At 39.3% G+C, this 22,924-nt stretch overlaps 1 protein-coding gene across 1 annotated transcript in view; it reads left to right on the forward strand.

Annotated features, from left to right (window-relative positions):
• The window catches only part of DOK6 (docking protein 6), a 385,596-nt gene that overhangs the window by 144,112 nt on the left and 218,560 nt on the right, over positions 1-22,924 (forward strand). The window contains exon 3 of the mRNA XM_070452939.1: positions 3,441-3,555. Within this exon, the coding sequence (XP_070309040.1) occupies positions 3,441-3,555 (115 nt within the window). The remainder of the gene's footprint in view (positions 1-3,440; positions 3,556-22,924) is intronic.

Raw genomic sequence — 22,924 nt, forward strand, 5'->3', positions numbered from 1 at the left:
TGGAGGCAGTAGGAGAAGGGGACAACAGGATGAGATTGGTTGGATGACATCACCGACTTGATAGACATGAGTTTGAGTAAGCTCCAGGAGTAAGCTTCTGGTGATGGACAGGGAAGCCTGGCGTGCTGCAGTCCATGGTGTCACAAAGAGTTGGACATGATGGAGTGACTGAAGTGACTGACTCACATCTGTCCATGACTACTGGGAAAACCATGGGTTTGACCCTATATATCTTTGTCAAAAGGTAGCTCAGAGGTTAAAGCGTCTGCCTGCAACGTGGGAGACCTGGGTTTGATCCCTGTGTTGGGAAGATCCCCTGGAGAAGGAAATGGCAACCCACTCCAGTATTCTTGCCTGGAGAATCCCATGGACAGAGGAGCCTGCTGGGCTACAGTCCACTGGGTCGCAAACAGTCGGACATGACTGAGCGACTTCACTTCTGCTTTTTAAAACACTGGGGTTTGTCATAGCTTTCCTTCCATGGAGCAAGTGTCTTTTTAATTTCATGACTGCTATCACTGCAGCAACTTTGGAGCCCAAGAAAATAAAATCTGTCACTGCTTCTACTTTTCCCCCGTCTATTTGCCTTGAATTAATGGGACCAGATGCCATGACCTTTGTTTTTTGAATGCTTAGTTTTAAGCCAGCTTTTTCACTCTCCTCTTTCACCCTCATCAAGAGGCTCTTTACTTCCTCTTCAAATATGCTATACTAACATTAATCAAAAGAAAACAAGAGTAAGTTTTAATTTTAAACAAACTTCAAAGCAAGGGTTTTTATTAAGTATTACATATTGATAAATTTGTCAGTCCTACAAGAAGACATAATGATCCTTAATCTGGGTGCACCTGACAACAGATCAATAAACGACATGAGGCAGAAACTGATAGAACAAGGGGAAATAGATGCATACTCTGGCATAGTTAGAGTCTTCAACACCCCTCACTCAGAAGTGGAAAGACCCAACAGGCAGAAAATCAGTGAAGACACAGGGGAACTCAACAGCACCATCAATTAACTGGATGTAATGGACATGTATGTCATCAAACAGAATATACACTCTTCTCAGCTCACATGGAACACTTACCAGGATGCATCATGTTCTCGGCGAGAGTTCAGTTCAGTCACTCAGTTGTGTCTGACTCTTTGCAACCCCATGAACTACAGCACACCAGGCCTCCCTGTCCATCACCAACCCCCGGAGTCCACCCAAACCCATGTCCATTGAGTCAGTGATGCCATCCAACCATCTCATCATCTGTCGTCCCCTTTTCCTCCTGCCCTTAATCTTTCCCAGCATCAGGGTCTTTACAAATGAGTCAGCTCTTTTCATCAGATGGCCAAAGTAATGGAGTTTCAGCTTCAGCATCAGTCCTTCCAGTGAACACCCAGGACTGATTTCCTTTAGAATGGACTGGTTGGATCTCCTTGCAGTCCAAGGGACTCTCAAGAGTCTTCTCCAACACCACAGTTCAAAAGCATCAATTCTTCTGTGCTCAGCTTTGTTTATAGTCCAACTCTCACATCCATACATGACCACTGGAAAAACTACAACCTTGACTAGATGAACCTTTGTTGACCAAGTAATGTCTCTGTTCTTTAATGTGCTGTCTAGGTTGGTCATAACTTTCCTTCCAAGGAGTAAACATCTTTTAATTTCATGGCTGCAGTCACCATCTGCAGTGATTTTGGAGCTCAGAAAAATAAAGTCAGCCACTGTTTCTACTGTTTCCCCATCTATTTGCCATGAAGTGATGGGACCGGATGCCATGATGTTAGTTTTCTGAATGTTGAGCTTTAAGCCAATTTTTTCACTCTCCTCCTTCACTTTCATCAAGAGGCTCTTTAGTACTTCTTCACTTTCTGCCATAGGGTGGTATCATCTGCGTATCTGAGGTTATTGATATTTCTCCTAGCAATCTTGATTCCAGCTTGTGCTTCCTCCAGCCCAGCGTTTCTCATGATGTACTCTGCATAGAAGTTAACTAAGCAGGGTGACAATATACAGCCTTGACGTACTCCTTTTCCTATTTGGAACCAGTCTGTTCCATGTTCAGTTCTAACTGTTGCTTCCTGACCTGCATACAGGTTTCTCAAGAGGCAGGTCAGGTGGTCTGGTATTCCCATCTCTTGAAGAATTTTCCACAGTTTATTGTGATCCACAGTCAAGGCTTTGGCATAGTCAATAAAGCAGATGTTTTTCTGGAACTCTCTTGCTTTGTTGATGATCCAGCAGATGTTGGCAATTTGATCTCTGGTTCCTCTGCCTTTTCTAAAACTAACTTGAACATCTGGAAGTTCACAGTTCACGTATTGCTGAAGCCTGGCTTGGAGAATTTTGAGCATTACTTCACTAGCGTGTGAGATGAGTGCAATTGTGCGGTAGTTTGGACCATAGAACATAAGCAATTTAAAAAAACGAAAACCGTAACACACCTTCTCTCTACCATGTGAATTGAAACTAGAATGCAGTGAAACTAGAAACCAGTAATAGAAAATAGCTAGTAAATTCTGAAATACTTGGAGAGTGAACACCACACTTCTCAATAGCACATAGGTCAAAGAAACTTAAAGAGAAATTGTTAAGTATTTGAACTAAATGGAAATGAAAATGAACCTGTTGGATCTTTTATTAGAAGAAATACTGATGTGGCATGTTTAGAAATGCATTTTAGAAATTAACTCACAACATTATTATCATAAAGTTGTGTTTGCAGAGTAAGTGAGGAAGTAGACAAACTGCTCATTTCTAGGGACTGTGGAGAGAAATAAAAATGCACAAGTTACAGCAGAAAGACTTGTACCCATACAATTGAGAGCTAAAATACTTGTTCATTAAAATCGTTAGTTGCCAAAAGAGTAGAGTTGTTAACCTGGGTCCATAAATCATGAATGAGCCTCGGCGAGAGAACAGGGTGGCGATCAGGGGTATAAGGGTCCGTGAACACTTTGTGGTTTGGCCTGGGAAGGAAGTCCATTGCTTATATGTAATGTTTCCAGAATTTTAGAGTCACTGCTGACTGACAGGTGTCAGTTAGACTGAATTTCTACCAGGGACTTGCATGATAAATGGGATTTAGGAGACAGTTGAGACATTAAATCCAATCAATATTTAATGGAAATTTATTGAGAATCTTCTGTGTGCCATACTGGCTATTGTTTGTAAAAGATGCAATTTTTCAAAAACACAGGAGTCCTTGCTTTCAGAGTTATTCTTCTACATAATTTTTAGACTCTCAAAATTGAGCAAAGCATAACCACAATTGATGGCATCAAAAGTTTGTTTTCATTCTGCATGGTATTTGACTCTTGTTAATTAGAAACAAGTAAAAATATCCATTGGAAAGTGGCTTATAGGACAATAATAATGGATCATTTTGTGTGAGTACCCAGCATAGAGCATGTACTGTATGCTAAGTTAAAAATGTTTTTCATTCAAGGTAACTGAACTGCACAACATCAAAAATATAACCAGGCTGCCTCGAGAGACAAAGAAGCATGCAGTGGCAATTATCTTTCATGATGAAACGTCAAAGACATTTGCCTGTGAATCAGGTAAGCAATCACAGCCCTGTCTCCAGCTTGAAGACGTGGAGCTGCTTCTGAGACAATAGCCCAGATGGGCTATTAATCCAGATGGATTAAGACCCACCTATGAAATGCATGGCTTATTGTGGTGAAAATGTGCTGTGGAAGGCTGTTAGTAAGCTTGGTCTGTCTGTTTCTGCAGATGTTATGGGTGCCTGTTGACTATCTTGCTGTGTCTGGATTTTGTTCCCAGGTGGTCTGAGGACTCCTGACGGTTCCATTCAAGCTTGGAGAATTAAGCAAACAATGCCTGGGGTGGGGGGTGGTTTGTTAGAGCAAGCTTCTGACACGTGCTCTGGTTCTTGCCAAGTACCATTGGAGGCCATTGGTAAGGCGTTACCAGTGTCAGAGTGTGGCACGCGGGGCACAGCCACAGTCCCTAGACGCTCCAGACCTGTGAGCAGACCTGTGGTTGCTTTCGTGGATCCTCAGTATTACAAGTTAAATACATTTCAGATTGAATTTTAGCATCGAAGTTCATAAAGCACTCTGACATTATTGAGACACTAGGCAGTTTATCGTTGGAACTCGCGGTGTTTCTTATTTTGGAATCCCTTTGAAAAGTGAAAGTGAAATTCTCTCAGTCATGTTGGACTCTGTGACCCCATGGACCATACAGTCATAGGAATTCTCCAGGCCAGAATACTGAAGTGGGTAGCCATTCCCTTCGCCAAGGGATCTTCCCAACCCAGGGATCTAACCCAGGTCTCCCCCATTGCAGGCAGATTCTTCACCAGCTGAGCCACCAGAGGAGCCCTGGCATCCCTGTGCTGTATAATATACTAGTTGGCTTGTTACAGTCTTTTAAAGATTTTTCTCAATGGAATGGGGTTTTCATTTTATAATGGATGGAAGCAGAAAGCACTAAGTCTTTGAAAGATGTGAATTCAAAATAATGGTTAAGTCTTTTAGGAGATGCTTTGTTAAGTAACTTTTAAAAGGGAGTAAAGCTTCTGTATTTGTGGTTAAAGTTTATAGGTGTATTTATTACTGGATTATATTATTCAAGACTGATAAGGTCACTTTGCCTAAATAAACTGCTCACACCTACCCACCTACACTTATCTTAGTTTTGCTAAATTGAATTAGAATGTGTCAAAGTGTTCCTCTTTCCTTGAATGCCTTGATCCTTTTTATATACTTTCTTCACTTGCCATCTGACCTCATTTCATCATTTAGAATTGACTTTTGTAGTGGTTGAATAGAAGTCTCTCTGGTAATATAAATCCCTGTGTGATAATAGAACCTGTCCCAGCCTTGATGGTATCATGTTATTAATATCCATTAATAATCATATATTAATATCTGTGCCTTCTTGTTCACTGTCTTACTACTTGACCACTTCAGTTTTCTCTGAGCTCTTAAAAAAATGTCTTAGATTAAATCTAACAACTCCCAGAAAACTAGTCTTCCAAAATAAATAAAATATCATTTTCTCTGTTTGTATGTTTCAATTTTTACTGTTGTTTTTTTACAACTTTTAATTGTCCTGAGTTGTGTTTTGGATACAGAGGCAATACTGTAGGCTATTATTTCAGATAAGAAGGATAATGAATTATGTTTCTACATAATTCTGAAATTTATTTATTTAACTTATTTATTATTTTGACTAGAGAACATTAGCTTTACATTGTGTTGGTTTCTGCCATAATTCTGAAATGTAGGCTCACAGATGTAAACCCCAAGTCTGAAATTGGAAGTTTTTATTTACTTTGTCATTGGTGGTGGTTTCATGGTTCATGTAAGAATTTTGAGAAATGAAGGTCTCTTCACTCAAAGAAAATGGCCTTAAATTCCAAGAGAAGAGTTTCCTGACAGTGAAGCTGAGGCAAGATCTAAGTGTAAAAATGAAAAATGCTTTGTGTGCAGTTCTTACAGAGAGTTTTCAGCTAGCTTAAATTATGATTAATTTGAGGGTATTATTTTTTTAACCATTTTTAATATGTAGATTTAACAGTCTGCTTTTAAATGGTAGTAAAAATGTTTAAGAAGTCATGGCACAGTTTTTTAAAATTGTTTTAACTTCATGGCATGCCAGTGGGAAAAAAGGAAGTACTTAAAAACTGATAAGGAATTTGAGTACTTTTCCTTGGAAGTTATGTTTTTTAGATAGATACTAAGATGCAGTAGTCTTTATCTTTTATTAAAATGACAAAATTATATGGAAACAGACTAAACTGAAAAGCAGTCAGAGTTGTGAAAATCAAAATAGCAAGATTAAAGCCAAGATTAAAAAGAGCTCTCACATTTATTTGTAATGAAAGTGCAGATAAAATTGTACTGTCATAATGGCTAGTGGAAATGTGAATCGTTTCAATTATTTTTTCAAGAAACCTGACAACTGCTGTTGTAAACATGCATACCCTTGCCTCTGAACCTTTTGGGGAATGTATTCTGTGTATTATACATTATGTGTAATGATAACAAAATTGCTAAATGCCTATCAAGAAAATTGTTGAATAAATCATAGTATATCCTTATCATAAAATATTATACAATCACTAGAAAGAATTTTAAATAACCCAATTAACTTAAAGTCATTTTTGTGAAGTGTAGTTCTTCAAGCAAAACAACCAGCAGAGAAGTATGTACTGAATAATCACATTTTTGTAAAAGAAAAAGGGAGTGAAAGAATGTGTGTCTTCACAAGCATTACCTGGGTGAGAGGAGATGATAATGAAGTGGGATAGAAAGGAAGATGGGTAAAATCAGCAAGCAAAAAGGAAAAGTAAGAAAATACAGTGAACAAAAGAAAATATCCAGCATACAAACTGTCCCATTTGTATGAAATCATGCATATGTGAGGTCTCCAGGTGGTACAGTGGTAAAGAACCTGCCTGCCAATTCAGCGGACACAGGAGACGGGTTCTGTCCCTGAGTCGGGAAGATCTCCTGGAGGAGGGCATCGTAACCCACTCCAGTATTCTTGCCTGAAGAATTTCACGGGTGGAGGAGCCTGGCGGGCTACAGTCCATGGGGTCACAAAGAGTCAGACACGACTGAAGTGACTTAGCAAACGTACATGCATGTGTGAATGTAACCATGAAGTTTTCGAAACATTAGTCATCAGGGAAATGCAAATTAGACCATAATGAGACATCACTATGCATCTGTCTAAATGGCTAAAACTAAACAAAAAAAAATTGGCAAGACCACTGAATGCTCATATGGTTGCAGAAACACTGGATCACTCATATGTTGCTGGTAGGAATATCATGTGGTACAGCCACCCTGGAAAATGGGTGGCAGCTTCTTATAAAATTAAATATGTAATTTTTACACAATCCAGCAATTGCACTCTTGGACATGTATCTCAGGAAGAAAAAAAAAGAAAACATATTCACACACACACACACGCAAACACACTCACACCTGTACAAAAAGTGCTCATAAGAGTTTTATTCATAATAGTCCAAAACTGGAAAGAGCCCAGAGATGCTTCAACAAACTGTGGTATACCGACCCCAGGAATGACTCCTCAATAGTAAAAAGGAGCGAACATTTGATACATACAGCAATCTGGAGAAATCTCAAGTGAATTATGCCCAGTGAAGAAAAGCCAGTCCCAAAAGATTATACACTTTGTGATTTCATTTATATCGCATCTGTGAAAGGAAGCATTTTACAAATGGAAGATATGTTAGTTGCCAGAGGTTAGGGATGGGATTGGAGGTGTGGAGTGGGACTGTGTGGCCATAAAAGGGTACCATGAGCTTCTGTTGAGACTGAGTGGTTATCTTGACGATGGTGGTGCACACACAAGCCCACACGAGTGATAAATTGTGTCAAACTTCACACACACACACACACACAAGTAAAACTGAGGAAATCTGAATAAAATCAGTGGTCTTCCAACGTCAGTCTCCTGGTTATCATGTTGTAGTATACTTTTGCAAAATACTAACATTGAAGGAAAGTAGGCAAAATATACACAGGATCTCTCTGTAGTATTGCTTACTACTGCGTGTGACTCTACAATCATCTCAGTAAAATTTGCGGTAGAAGATTAGATCTATATCAGTTTTCTTTAAGGTCATCTATGATATATTTTTTCATTTTTTAATTTATATTTTAATTGGAGGAAAGTTGCTTTGCAGTGTTGTGTTGGCTTCTGCCTGACAACAATGCAAACCAGTCATAACTGTATATGTCCCCTCCCTCGGGAACCTTCCTCCCCTCCCCCCATCCCACCCCGCTAAGTCATCACAGACTGCCAGGCTGGGCTCCCTGTGTTACATAGCAGTTTCCCACTAGCCATCTAGATTACGATGTATTTTTAAGTTAGTAACAGAGTAGGAAGAGAATTGCAGAAATGGAAAGTGGTATATTCTAATATTCTATAAAGAAACTGACAGTAACAACAACAAGCAACAAAAATAAATCTAAATGTGCACCTGTGCAGCTTGTGTATGATTCACGAGCACAAAGACACGTGTGCACTCGGTCATATGGGTGACTTGCTCCCTTCCTGACCTGTGGTCCTTGCAGGGGCTCCCCCCGCCTAGTAAACCCTCACACACGCTTCAGCCGGCTGCCTCCCTGTTTCCTCCCCTCCTCAGCTTAGGATGCCATGCCTCCTGACCCCACAGCGCTGGGACTTGGACCTCATGCTCTCTCCTCAGCATCTCTCTGCTCTGGAGGACTTCAAGCTCAATGAACACATGACTCTCTTGTCTTTCTCCCCCGCGCCACCAAAGCTGCCCCCACCACCATGCTAAGGAACATGTGTTGAATTAGTCAATGAGTAAAATTTATACTTAAGTTTTGTTATCATGATATGTTTATCATTCTCCTTTTTCAAAGAGACCATTGTTTTTCAAAACAAGTTTGAGAGGTTAATTTGACCCCATGGGAAAAAATTACTTAAATTGCTCTGTGTTGTGATGGTGACTGGGGGATGGTGATCAGTGTCCTCTGTGTGTGTGTGTGTGTGTGTGTGCACGCGCAAATCACCACGGCCCACCAGGTCTGCTGTAACCACTGTGAGTAATACATTCTTGAATACAAATGAAAATTTCTACATTTCGCTATTCCTTGAAAAGAGAGCCTTTGTTCATTCTTCTTTTTTTGGAGTATGTTCATTGATTGCCTAATGACTAAAGGAGCAGATTGCTTTAATTCAGTTCAGTTCATTTGCTGTCATCTCCAACTCTTTGCGACCCCATGGACTGCAGCACGCCAGGCTTCCCTGTCCATCACCAACTCCCGGAGCTTATTGAAACTCATGTCCATTGAGTCAGTGGTGCCTTCCAGCCATCTCATCCTCTGTCGTCCCCTTCTCCTCCCACCTTCAATCTTTCCCAGCATCAGGATCTTTTCAAATGAGTCAGTTCTTCGCATCAGGTGGCCAGAGCACTGGAGTTTCAGCTTCAGCATCAGTCCTTCCAATGAATAAGCAGATTGCTTAGATTTTGGAAACCCAGAGGTTGGGTAATAGATTCTGTTATCTTCATTAAGGAAAAGAGAAAAGGAAAAAGCAACTCAGCTGTGTCTTTGTCAGTATATGAAATCTGAAAAGTTATCTCCAAATGACTTAGAACAAATAATATTTAAATTCTGAACAATCTGGTTAATTTCCTAAATAATTACTTACAGCATTGAGTGTATTCTGTAGTATAGTTATTTTTATAATTTCTCCCATTCAGAATTTGTAACAGAGTAGTTATAATTGAATAAATTCTCCCACAGTAAAATGAAAAATATTTTTGTAAAACCCAAATCCCAATATATTGATATATTTATCATTAAAATTTTAAATAGTTTTACACAAGTAATACTTTGTACTTAAAATGCCTGGATATCAGTTAATATCTATTTCAGTTTATTCACATTGTATGTTCCAAATCCTATAGCTTTGTTTCTAAGAAAACATTATATTCTAAAATAATGTCTTTCCCTATAATTGCTTATATTTGTCAGTAAAATATACCTATTTCATATATTTTATTACTGATTGTTTTAAGAAGACATCTTTTTCCATAGGAGTTTCTATGATTTTTTTTATGCTTCTCAGGTTTCCAATACTCTTTCCTCCCACAAATAAGTCCAAAAATGATGCAGTCAAAAATCACTCTTGAATTTAGATTCAAAGGTAATAGGCACACATTTAAGCCATTTTTTATTAGCATTTTTATTGTATATGCAATTGCAAAACCTGTATTGCCTCCTACCTGTGGCATCGAACCTGTGAACATTAGAAATGAACTGGTTACACATCTGCATTAAAGTTTTAGAAGCACCGGAGTAAGAATATGTTCTTGGACTACTATAAAATCCAATTACTATTCATTAATATTATAATAAAATATGTGTGTGTTATTTTGCCAAAAATGTTTTTTATCTGATTTTTTTAAAATTCCTCTTTACCAGTTAAGAATTCCTTTGAACCAGGATTACTTAATGGTAATTAAATTACAGTTATAATAATAGGATAATAATATTATAGGGCTCAACTTCTGCTTAAGAATGAAGGAAAGTCTCCTCAGAAAGGTTCTATACCTCAAGTATGGCCCCCAAGTTATATATCTTTTCAAGTTTGTAGTGTTAAAATTTCGGAGAAGGCAATGGCACCCCACTCCAATACTCTTGCCTGGAAAATCCCATTGACGGAGGAGCCTGGTGGGCTACAGTCCATGGGATCGCGAAGAGTCGGACATGACTGAGCGACTTCACTTTCACTTTTCACTTTCATGCACTGGAGAAGGAAATGGCAGCCCACTCCAGTGTTCTTCCCTGGAAAATCCCATGGGTGGAGGAGCCTGGTGGGCTACAGTCCATGGGGTCGCAAAGAGTCAGACATGATGGGGTGACTAACACTTTAAGAAGTCAGATTAGGGTGTGACATTAGAAGAAAGTTCCCTGCAGCTTCTCAGTCACATGGTCTATGGATAAACATACTTCTTCAGGTTCAAGTGATGTCAGAAAAGCTCTTTTATGAGCAGTCTATTTACTTTGGGGATAATGGGAGACTTTTTGGTTTATTGATTGTTCGATACAAAAGACAACTTGAATGAGCTTGTAACAACTTACATTTCTAGCTGACTCAGTCACTGCAGAATAGAATTGCCCATTTATAACCATCTGGTTCTTAGCTATCCTGCTATGAGATTTGAAAGAAGTGATTAAAAAAACAGAAGCTAGTGGCCCTATGTGATCTGAAATGGGTTTTGATCTTCAAGTTATTTCTTTAGAGAAAGTGAAACAATGTGTAGCAGTGACAGTGTAATGAGACTTAAAATTTTTAATGCTCCTTCAGACTCACATGGAATAAAAATGCCAAACCTACAGTTGTACCCTCCCATCACAAGACTATATGCATCTTTTAAAATTTGGACATGGTTTTATAAGATTGATATGCTACTTAACAGATCAGAGATAGAACTGGTTTAAGCAAAATTTAATGACTTATTACTCTGCACTGCCAAGGCACTGGTGTGTAACAGAGATACATGGGGTGGTCTTCTAGATTTAACCAGAGCAGTCCTTTCATAGACACCAGAATTGTGGCTGAGGTGAGTTGATGCCATTTAAGATGACTGTGTTAGTCCCATTCACCTTCAGTTAGTTCAATCGCTCAGTCCTGTCCAACTCTTTGTGACCCCACGGCATGCTGCAGTCCATGGGGTCTCAGAGAGTTGGACGCGACTAAGCAGCTGAACTGACTGAAGATGGATGGGACTAATGCACCATCACCTGAAAGAGGTTCTTTGATTTGAGACATTGAAAATGAAGAGAAATTAGTTTGTTACAAAGAAATGTATAAGAAGAAAATGTATAAGCTGATTAACAGTTAAATTAAGCAGAGGATTCGATAACTGGATGGCATCACTGACTCAATGGACATGAGTGTGAGCAACCTCCGGGAGATGGTGAAAGACAGGGAAGCCTGGCGGGCTTCTGTCCATGGGTCACAAAGAGTTGGACGCAACTTAGCGACTGAACAACAACAAAAGCATATACCATTAAGTGTAACATGTGTGGTACTGATATATCCTGGTTTACTCACTAAAGACTGATAAACTCTAGAAATTGATAACTGGAGAATAAAACCTAACACATATCCCTGGAGTCTTCTGTTTAAGTTCCAATTCCAGTGGTCTGCTTTAGCAGTTTCACCCTGGTCCTACTTTCTTTTTTTAAGATAAATGATAAGTTATTTTGATTGGAGTGTAATTGCTTTACAGTGTCGTATTAGTTTCTGCTGCACAATGTGAATCAGCTCTATGTCTACATATACCCCCTTCCTCTTGAGCCTCCCTCCCCACCTCCGCCCCTCTAGGTCATCACAGAACACGAACTCAGCTCCCCATGCAGACAGCAGCTCCCTACCATCTATAGTATGTGCATGTCAGTGTTGATCTCTCAGTTCACCCCATCCTCTCCTTCACCCCTTTGTTTAGTCGCCTCAGTCGTGTCAGACTCTTTTCGACCCCATGGACTGTAGCCCACCAGGCTCTACTCATGGGCTTCTCCAGGCAAGAATACTGGAGTGGGTTGCCAGTTCCTCTTCCAGGGCATCTTCCCAACCCAGGGATAGAACTCTGACTTTGCCTGCGTTCACAGGTGAGTTCTTTGCCACTAGCGCCACATGGGAGGCCCTCACCTCCTTTAGGTCCCTACTTTTGAACTTTGCACACTAAAATGAGCTTCTGCTAACTGGCCATCTGCGGTGTCAGGAGCCTGTATCACCCTGTCACTCCATCTTTGGGTCCAGCATGCTGCCCCTCTGCAGGGCTGCCTCTGCGTGGTTCTCTACCCGTCGTTTCATACAGTGAAGCCCTGGCCAACTCTCATGCTCTTTCTTGGAGCAAACCAAGTAGATTTCCCCCAAAGTCAATCAAGCTGCAGGAAGTTAGAACTAACTGCTCTCTGGGCAAGACTGCACAAAATATTTTTCAAGTTTTATGAACAATTACCACAGGGTGTCAGCTGGAAAATGATCAGATGGCGAGGCGTCGTTGTCATTCCTTATTCCTGCACATTAAGAAAATGTACTTTTGCTTTTATTTTCAGGATTTACATAAAGACTATTACCTTTGATGTGTCACTCCAAAATTGTACCATATGTTATTCTGTTATATGGAACTGTTCTTTTCTGAGATAGCAAGCCATGTATAATTGGGTGCCAGACTTTTGAAATCTTTGAAGCAGAAAAGTGGTTTGAATATCTTTATTCAGAAAAAAATTTTAATTTGAAGTGCTGAATGAAGATTTAGAACTCAGTATGTTTCTTAAAGAGTCAACTCATCTCAGTAAAAAGAAAAAAAAAGCTTAAAAATATGTAAGACTTTCTTCTTTAAGCTTTCTAGAAAATGTTTTAAGCAATTAATGTTCAATGGTGGCTCAGTGGCAAAGAATCCACACACTAATGCCAGAGATGTGGGAGACACAGGTTCACCCCTGGGTGAGGAAGATCTCGTGGAGAAGGAAATGGCAACCCACTCCAGTATTCTTGCCTGGAGAATCGCGTGGACAGTGGGCTGCAGTCCATGGGGGTCACAAAGAGTGAGGCATGACTGAGCACACACAGCATTAAACTACCCAGTCTGTTTAATTCTGCTTCCCTGGTGGCTCAGATGGTGAAGTGTCTGCCTGCAATGCGGTTTGATCCCTGGGTGGGGAAGATCCCCTGGAGAAGGAAATGGCAACCCACTCCAGTACTCTTGCCTGGAAAATTCCATGGACTGAGGAGCCTGGTATGATACAGTCCATGGGGTCGCAAAGAGTTGGACATGACTGAGCAACTTCACTTCACTTCTGTTTAATTATGACTGTTTAATTATTCCTAGTACTAATTAGTCCTAGTACTAATGCAGAGCTCTTCCATATGAGGTTTAAATACATATACACACACACATATATATATGTGTGTGTGTATATATATATATATATGTCATTAGGGACTTCCTTGATGGTCCAGTGGCTAAGACTCTGCGCTCCCAATGGAGGGGGCCTGGATTTGATCCCTCTTCAGGGAACTAGATGGCACAGGCTGAAACTAAAGATCCCACATGCCACAACAAAGATCAAAGATCCCAGATCCCGCAACTAAGATCCAGCACAACTGAATAAATGAATAAAACAACATTTTTAAAAAGTAAAGACATATATATATATATATATGTCATTTGTGGAAGACTTTGAATGGCTTTCAACAGATCAGTGGAGAGAAAAAATAATTTCAAGTACAAATGCAAACAAGAAATGATGAAATTTCTTCATGTTTTCCAAGTAGTTTTGGGAGCAGAGGAAGAAGAATGGAAATAGCTGAGAGGAGCTCCAGAGTTTGGATGTTGTTTTGAACATGTCCAAATGGAGCAAATTAAAGTTATTGTTTTTTAACTTTTTTTTCTGATTACCAAAGGGATACAGGCTGTCTCCAAAAATAAGGCCCCTTTATGTACTGAAAACAGAAGTAAGCACTAAGCAAAATATAACAAATATTTAAGTGCATATTTCAGCTGACGAGACAGAGAAGCTCAGTTCAGTCACTCAGTTATTTCCAGCTCTTTGTGACCCCGTAGACTGCAGCACGCCAGTCCTCCCTGTCCATAACCAACTCCTGGAGCTTGCTCAAACTCATGACCATCAAGTCAGTGATGCCATCCAATCATCTCATCCTCTGTCATCCCCTTCTCCTCCCGCCTTCAATCTTTCCCAGCATCAGGGTCTTTTCAAATGAGTCCAGTTCTTTGCATCAGGTGGCCAAAGTATTGGAGTTTCAGCTTTAGCATCAGTCCTTCCATTGAATATTCAGAGTTGATTTCCTTTAGGATTGACTAGTTTGATCTCCCTGCAGTCCAAGAGACTCTCAAGAGTCTTCTCCAACACCACAGTTCAAAAGCATCAATTCTGTGGTGCTCAGCTTTCATTATAGTCCAACTCTTAACATCTATACATGACTACTGGAAAAACCATAGCTTTGACTAGACAGAACTTTGTCACCAAAGGGATGTCACTGCTTTTAATTATGCTGTCTAGATTGCTCATAGCTTTTCTTCTAAGGAACAAGGAAGTACCACAAAAAGAAGGAATGAGGAGAAAACTTTCAAGACCTGGGAGCCTTGTTCATCTCTGTAATGAACATGGGACATGCCTTGCTCTTTACAGCTGTGCCTTCAGAGAAGCAGACAGTGTCTGGGCTCCTGCAAAATGGGGAAACAGAATTCAAAGCTTTCAGTAAAAAGTCATTAATTAAAAAAATATTCAAATGCCAACAAAGAAAAATGTCTAGGAGACTTCCTCTCCTAGGCTTCCTCTCCTGCCCTTCCTGGAATTTTTGTAACATTTTACCACTTTTGTGATCCTGAACATTGAAAGCCCAGAAGTTTATCTAAAATGACTCAGTATTGGTAATTCTCCTTCAGTGACACATAACTTCTCAGGAGTCCCACAGGTAACCTCTAAAATAGGGATTTGCCAGTAAAGATATCAACTTATAAGCAAATAAGCACCATGGATCAAAGTTAGGAAATAGACAAATTTATGTTCAAGGGAGATCACTACAGTGCTTTATATGAAACATAAAAATTAATACAGTAATTTTCCACTAGTTTGTCACTGATTAAAAAAAAATAATTTGCAGCAATTAAAACTAATGATGTAAGTTTGTATTGATTAACTTGAAAAGATGGAGATCATTTACTAAGGTGAATAATGCAGTTCATAAAATGTACTATAAGGTGATCCAATATTTTGAACAAGTATATAAACAGAAACACACAGGCGCATATACACACAAATATGTCTGTGTGTCATAAAAGATGAAATACTGAAATTCATATTTATGACTTTGTTTTGGTCAAGAAATATCAGTGATGTTCTCTGTGTATCTTTATTATCTAAAAAGTTGTTTAATTTGTATGTATTGATTTTATTACTTTACTAGAATATTTATTAGAATATTATTTTAATAATATTTTATTACTTTATTAGAATATTAATTAATATATATTATTAAAATGACATACATAAACAACAATATAAGTAATGGTATTATAAACAACCAACCCCAACAACCACCTTAAGGAATAAATAAATACACTGTAAATAGGTGACATATACTTTTGTTGTTATTGTATAATCCCTAAAATTGTAATTACATGTTTTAGTTATTAAACATTTGTGAGTTATAGTTTTATTATGTTTACATTTATTTCTAGAATCGTGGCTTATTATTTACATATTTTTGAAATTTGTAAAACTGTATTTCATGCTCTAGTCTTTGGAAAGTTGCTGTTTTTCCTCATTATCATATTTGTGAACTTCTGTGATCCTAGTTCCTTCATTTTATATCATTACAGGGCTATATTCTCTATTTCTGATAGAAAAATCATGTTCTTGAAATATGTCGATTCCCTCAAAATCAGCAGTATAATTGCATGGCTCTTTCCCCTCAAACAGTTAATAGGATGAACTATGATAATATATTTCCTGCAAAGTCATGGCCAAAATCATACTCTGGAGCCCCCCTGTCTGAGTTCAGATGCTCCCTGCGTCCCAATTCGTCCTCTGTAAAAGGGACCAATAACAGTTTCACCTCATGGAGTAATAAAGATTTAGTATCAAAAGAGCAGCACCTGGCACATATTAAGCATTTGACAAATGGTAGGGAATATTATCATCTTTATGTTTCAAGAGTCAGTCCCAATTGGACATATTGAAGCATTATTCTTAATAGACTTAAATTCAATTTTCTGTAACAGGATTTTTACAGATATATTCACAATTGAGGGGGGTCTGTGAATTTTTGTTACTTTCCTATACAGGGTTTGACATCAGAATATTATCAATGTTCATAAAAATGAATGTCCACGTGTTCATGTTTGTAAGCTCTCCAACAGTTTAGAAAACAAGTGAAATATTATTTCCATGTTGCTTCTGAAACCATGTTACTTTGTTTATAGACTTCATGGCCAGGCAGGCTTTCTGCTTCCAGCTGCAGGCATTTTTATTTTCCTGAAACACTGTCTGTTTTATCCTGGTTTTCAGATTTCTTTGTATCTGACCAGGCAAGACCACAGCCTCCCTCATCAACTGCCTGGGTTCAAATACTGGCTTTCTACTTTCTAGTGGTGTGTTTAGGAGAAAAGAACTTCCCTTCCACAAACCTTGGCCTTGTCATCTTTAAAAGGACAATTACAGAAGGGACTAAAATTGTTAATCACTGAGCAGGTTGACTGGGCTTTGTTAGTGTTAGCTCTTATTAATATGTAACTTATTATTCTAATTTCCTTTCATTTGTATAGTTCTCTTCTCATTACTAATATTTGTAATTGTACGCCTTTCTCTTTCTCTCTCTATCCAGAGTGCTTAGAAACGTATGTATTTTTCTGTCTTGTTTTGGCAAGTGAATAAGAAGAAGCAAGCGGGAGAGTCAAGGAAGTTGACTTTGGGGGCCTGGGGTGATTATCATGGTTGACAGTAGAGTTTAAACTGAATAAGGATAAGAGTGGGGCCATCAGGGGGTGACTGAGTTTGAAAATAAGGTAAAACCAGCAGTATATTGGTAGTTGTGATGGAGTTCAAGGATGTGGTGCTGAGATAGTCAATGGAGTCAACTGAAAAAAGTAAGAAGTGAAGTCTGATGCTGGAATGTGTGAAAATAGATTTAATGAAAGACACAAACTTCAGTTATTTGGAAATTTCACTTATGAGAAATAATTAATTCCTAAACAAGAAAAGATGGTGGCTGGAACATGTTAGTTTCACACAAACTATGCTGTTACCAATCACATGTTTTGAAAGAGAAAATGAGTTTAAAATATATTTAAAATAATATCGTTAAAAGTTTATCCTGTTGCATTTGTGTTTCTTTATTGGGAGAACATGATTTTTCCTAGGAAAATATTATTATTTTATAATAATATTATAATATTATGGGGCTTTCCAGGTGACTCAGCAGTAAAGAATCTGCCTGCCAGTGCAGGATGCTTGGGTTCCATCCCTGGGTCGGGAAGATCCCCTGGAGGAGCTAATGGCAACCCACTTCAGTATTCTTGCCTGGAGAATCCCACTGACAGAGGAGCCTGGTGGGCTGCAGTCCACAGGGCTGCAGAGAGTCAGACATGGCTGAGCACACATGCAGTGAAAGATAAAGCAATATAATATTATAATAATTTTATAATTAAATATATTATTTTAATTTTATGATTTGCAAATACTCTTAAGTACAGTAACAGATACTGTGTTAATTTCCCTTTTGAATTTTTCATGTTTCATCAGATTTAGATGCTAGAAACATATAACATCCACTGAGCCTGGTACCATGCTAAGAAATGTCTCATGGGAAATCCTATTAAATTTCTTAAACAAGTATTTCCTATTTTTTGTTTTTTTGAGGCCCACACCTTCTTATTAGCTTATAAACCTCACTGTATCTTTATGACGTTCACCAGCTCTATAAGGAGAGAAAATAGAGACTGGTGAATTATATCCAGTCCACAGTTTGATAACTTTTGTCTCCTGTGACTTCCAGCTTTGTATTGTGGAAGCACATCACATTGACGTCTGAAGGATTTATTTGTTTTGATAACTATAATTTTGGGGTGGAATATATCACAAAGCTGCCTGTTAATGTCTGTAGCCAAAAGCATCTTTCTTTAATGTGTCACAAAAAATGCTATGAAATAAGCAATAGGATTCTGTGTTTAAGTACTCTGTTGCCTTTTGTGTCAAGCTATGTTCTTCTGTCTTTAGGCAGACTGCTTCTAACAACATAATCGTTGTTCACAAAATCATACTAATATCATTTATAAATAGTGAGGCAGATGGAAGCAGCAAATTGGACAATGAAGGTCACCATGGCCTCTTTAGATAAAGAACTTGCAGACATTGAATGGAAATTGCATAATGACACAAAGAAAATTGAGATTCAGAGATTCGAATAACTAGTAGGTTCAACAACTACTATTAGCATTTAAGGGATACAAGTGTCAAAACAAACAAACAAAATCATTGACCTTGAGGCCAGTTCTCACTTGTGAACTTCAGGAAGATAAGAATTTATAGGTTTGTTGCTATGACAAACCTAGACAACGTATTAAAAAGCAGAGACATTACTTTGCTGACAAAGATCCCTCTAGTCAAAGCTATGGTTTTTCCAGCATTCATGTATGGATGTGAGAGTTGGACCATAAAGAAAGCTGAGCACTGAAGAATTGATGCTTTTGAAATGTGGTGTTGGAGAAGACTCTTGAAAGTCCCTTGGACTTCAAGGAAATCAAACCAGTCCATCCTAAAAGAAATCAGTCCTGAATATTCATTGGAAGGACTGATGTTGAAGCTGAAGCTTCAATCCTTTGGCCATCTGATGCCAAGAACTGACTCATTGGAAAAGACCCTGATGCTGGGAAAGATTGAAGGCAGGAAGAGAAGGGGACGACAGAGGACGAGACAGTTGGATGGCACCACCAACTCGATGGACATGAGTTTGAGCAAGCTCCTGGGGTTGCTGATGGATAGGGAAGCCTGGCATGCTGCAGCCCATGGCATCTCAAAGAGTTGGACACGACTGAGCAACTGAACTGAACTGAACTGACCCAACTGGGAAGCAAAAAAATCACTCATGTTTATCACTACCACTCTTGAATCATATAAAAGTGAAATAAAGCCATTCACATTGGAATTGCCATCTCCCTATTTCCACAACACTTTGTTTATAGACTATAATTATTGTGAACTTCCATGTATTATATTGGGGAAGTTTTCCCATGTATTGTAAAGGTGTTAAAATCTAACTAAAGCATAACTAGGGGAGTAAAATTCAACTTAGGTATAAATAATTTATTAAACATCTGTGTTGTCTAGTTAATATTGGCTCATAATATGCACAATCATATTTCCAAGAGAAGTTCTCCATCTTCTAAGAAAGTAAACAGAGGAAACAGATGAATCCCGTTCAGCCAGTTATTTGCTCTATGACTCCAAGCAAAATATTAAATCCCTTTAGTGATGGTTGGTGTCCAGGTGGTGCTAGTGGTAAAGAACCTGCCTGCTGATGCAGGAGACACAAGAGACTGCAGGTTTGACCCCTGGGTCGGGAAGATCCCCTGGAGATGGAAATGGCAGCCCACTCCAGTATTCTCACCTGGGATGCCTGGAGAATCCCACGGACCTAGGAACCTGGAAGGCCACAGTCCATAGGGGCGCAAAGGGTCTGACATACTGAAGCAACTTAGCAGGCACACGTGCACTGTGTTTCCAGCCGCGTGTTCCACGCCGTGGCTTCATTTTAATCTCACAGCAGTTCTCACTGTGAACCTGTAACCTAACCCATTTTAGAGGTGATGAAATAAAGGTACAGGGAAGCTGGAATGATGCCCATAGTTAGTAAGTGCTAGAGCCAGGATGTGAATTAGGAAGCTATAGTCCAAGTTGCTACATTACATATATTTTAAATTTGATGTTGGCATCTGCACAAGGGAATAATTCAGAGTGCTGCGAACGAATAGCAGCATAGATATAAAGTGTGTGTGTGTGTGTGTTAGTCCCTCAGTGTCTGGCTCTTTGTGACCTCATGGACTGTCACCTCCCAAGCTGCTCTGTCCATAGCATTTTCCAGGCAAGAATATTAAGAGTGGGTTCTAATACTCACATTAGAACACACACACAAACATACCTATACAGAAAGACGTCATAGATATATCATCCTTAACATAGAGTAAGCCCACTGTGATAACTGCACCACTTTTGGCTCAATTTTCTTTCAATTTTTGGTGTAGACTAAGGGACCAGTGCCATTTCATTATTTGGGGAGTTATTTGTTGTTGTTCAGTCACTCAGGTGTGTCTGACTCTTTGCGACCCCATGAACTGTCGCACGCCAGGCTTCCCTGTCCTTCACCATCTCCTGGAGTTTGCTCAAACCCATGTCCATTGAGTCAGTGACACCATCTAACCATTTCATCCTCTGTCATCCCCTTCTCCTCCTGCCTTCAATCTTTCCCAGCATTAGGATCTTTTCTAATGAGTCAGCTCTTCGCATCCGGTGGCCAAAGTATTGGAGCTTCAGCTTCAATGAAGTCCTTCCAGTGAATATTCAGGACTGATTTCCTTTAGGATGAACTGGTTGGATCTCCTTGCAGTCCAAAGGATTCTCAAGAGTCTTCTCCAACACCACAGTTCAAAAGCATCGATTCTTTGGCACTCAGCTTTCTTTATAGTCCAACTCTCACATCCACACACAACAACTGGAAAAACTATAGCTTTGACTAGATGGACCTTTGTTGGCAAAGTGATGTTTTTAGATAAATCTAAAGACAGCAATGGCAACCCACTCCAGTACTCTTGCCTGGAAAATCCCATGGACGGAGGAGCCTGGTAGGCTGCAGTCTATGGGGTCGCCAAGAGTCGGATACGACTGAGCGGCTTCACTTTCAGGCATTGGAGAAGGAAATGGCAACCCACTCCAGTGTTCTTGCCTGGAGAATCTCAGGGATGGGGGAGCCTGGTGGACTGCCATCTATGGGGTCGCACAGAGTCAGACACGACTGAAGTGACTTAGCAGCAGTAGCAGCAGCAAAGACAGTTTAGAAATAGATTTGCTTTATTTTTTGGCCCCTGAAATTCTCTCCCCCTTTCTGAAATCTATCCTTGCAAAGGCTAGTTTAAAGCTGTGTCATCATCCCTTATGGTGCCAGAAGATTTAGTAAATCATTATGACTTTTACTTCTCTCACCTATCAGCTGAGAAAGACAATGACCTAACATAGGTTTAAAATATAGCAAGCTTTTCATATAACAAATGCCAGCAGCAGGACTGTATGTCAAGCTTTATTCATTGGTAATCTAAAACCAGATAGGAACCCAGGGAAATGTTAAATCTCTCCCTTTAATCTTTGGCCATCCCATTAGATTCTTGTGTTACCAAAGCCAGGTCCACTGCTTGCCACTCAGAAGCCAGTAAAGAGGCCAGATTGGTAGAAAGGTAAGTTGGAAAGTTTGCTGTATTTTGGGTGCTGGCAATGGGATGGGGCAGACAACTCCCCCCTCATTGACAATCAGTGGGCAAGAGTTTTATAGGCTGAGGAGGAGTCCACATGTGGAAACAGCACAGTCAACTGTGACAGTCACCTTGAAACTGGTTATCAGTGCTCTGACCTGCGTCATCTTGATCGTTTTGAGTATAGTTAACTCCAGGGTCAGTTTGTTCTCATATCTTTGAGACCCATTCTCAGAACTGCAGCAGCTTATGTCACGGCTACAGGCTGGCCATCATGTCATTAACTTCTTCCACCTGGTGGGGACTTCAGTGTCTACAAGAGAGCTCACAGGATGTGACTCGGAATGTTATGTATGGCCCTTGAGAAGGAACTAAAGGTCCTTGACTATGCCTAATGACTAAACTATTATTACTTGGTCTCCTTTGGCTGTTTTCCTTTGTATCTGCATGTTCTCGTTTCTCTGATTAAACTTATTCTTTGTTAAAGATTTTCCACAGAAAAAAAGGCAGGTGGAGGACGTGGGGAACAAGAACCATAGAGTCTTGCTCTATTTCACCTAAACCATATCCAATTAACCAAACGAAAGTTTAGCCATGACTTTCGTGAGAGAATTGCTTTCTGATTATCTTTAGGGGCCATAGTTTTAATCATTGCCAAGTATTTTTTCTCTTATGCCATTTTATTTGCTTTTCATTTTATAATGAACCCTTGCTTTTGAATCACTTTAGATTACATACTGGAAGCCAGTTTCTTCCCAACTTGCACATATAAAATAGTGTTTTGTGCATGCTTTTACTTTATGCTGCAGGAGTTATACCTAATTTTATTAATATGGTCCTTTTTCCTCCTGTCTGCTTTTCCAAACTTTTTCGAAGGTCAGTACTATTTTAAAGCATCTCTACATCTCATTCTACTGGGTATCACCTATAAATTTTTATCTTTTAAGTACTGCTCTTAAAGTCACTACTAAAATGTACTGAAGGCTGAAATGCATTCTAGAACAACTCGACAAGGCAGCTCTAGAGAAGATCTGAAAACTAGTTTTCTTCCATTTTTTTTCCTAGCATTGTCCATGTCCTTATCACATAGGTAATACCCCAAGTGCCACTTAAAAGGCTATAAAGCAGTGTGAGTAGGTGACCTAAGGATGCAGTAAACTCTTTATTAGTGTCAAGACCAAATTAGAATTCACTTTAAGGTCACAAGTTGGAGTGGTTTTATTACATTTTCATGAGTCAAAATCCTAAGAGGAACACGTTTTATGGTCAGAGAGTAAGTTTGTTTTATTATTTGTCAGGGAAATAAAAATCTATGGCTTGATCCAGTTCTCTGATAGTGTTTCTCAGAAGGGCGACTCACCTTCAGTTGTCTTGGTTGAGACTCGCTTTAAGAATAA

The sequence above is a fragment of the Odocoileus virginianus genome, chromosome 22 (assembly GCF_023699985.2).
Source record: "Odocoileus virginianus isolate 20LAN1187 ecotype Illinois chromosome 22, Ovbor_1.2, whole genome shotgun sequence".
In the NCBI taxonomy this organism is placed as follows: Eukaryota; Metazoa; Chordata; class Mammalia; order Artiodactyla; family Cervidae; genus Odocoileus; species Odocoileus virginianus.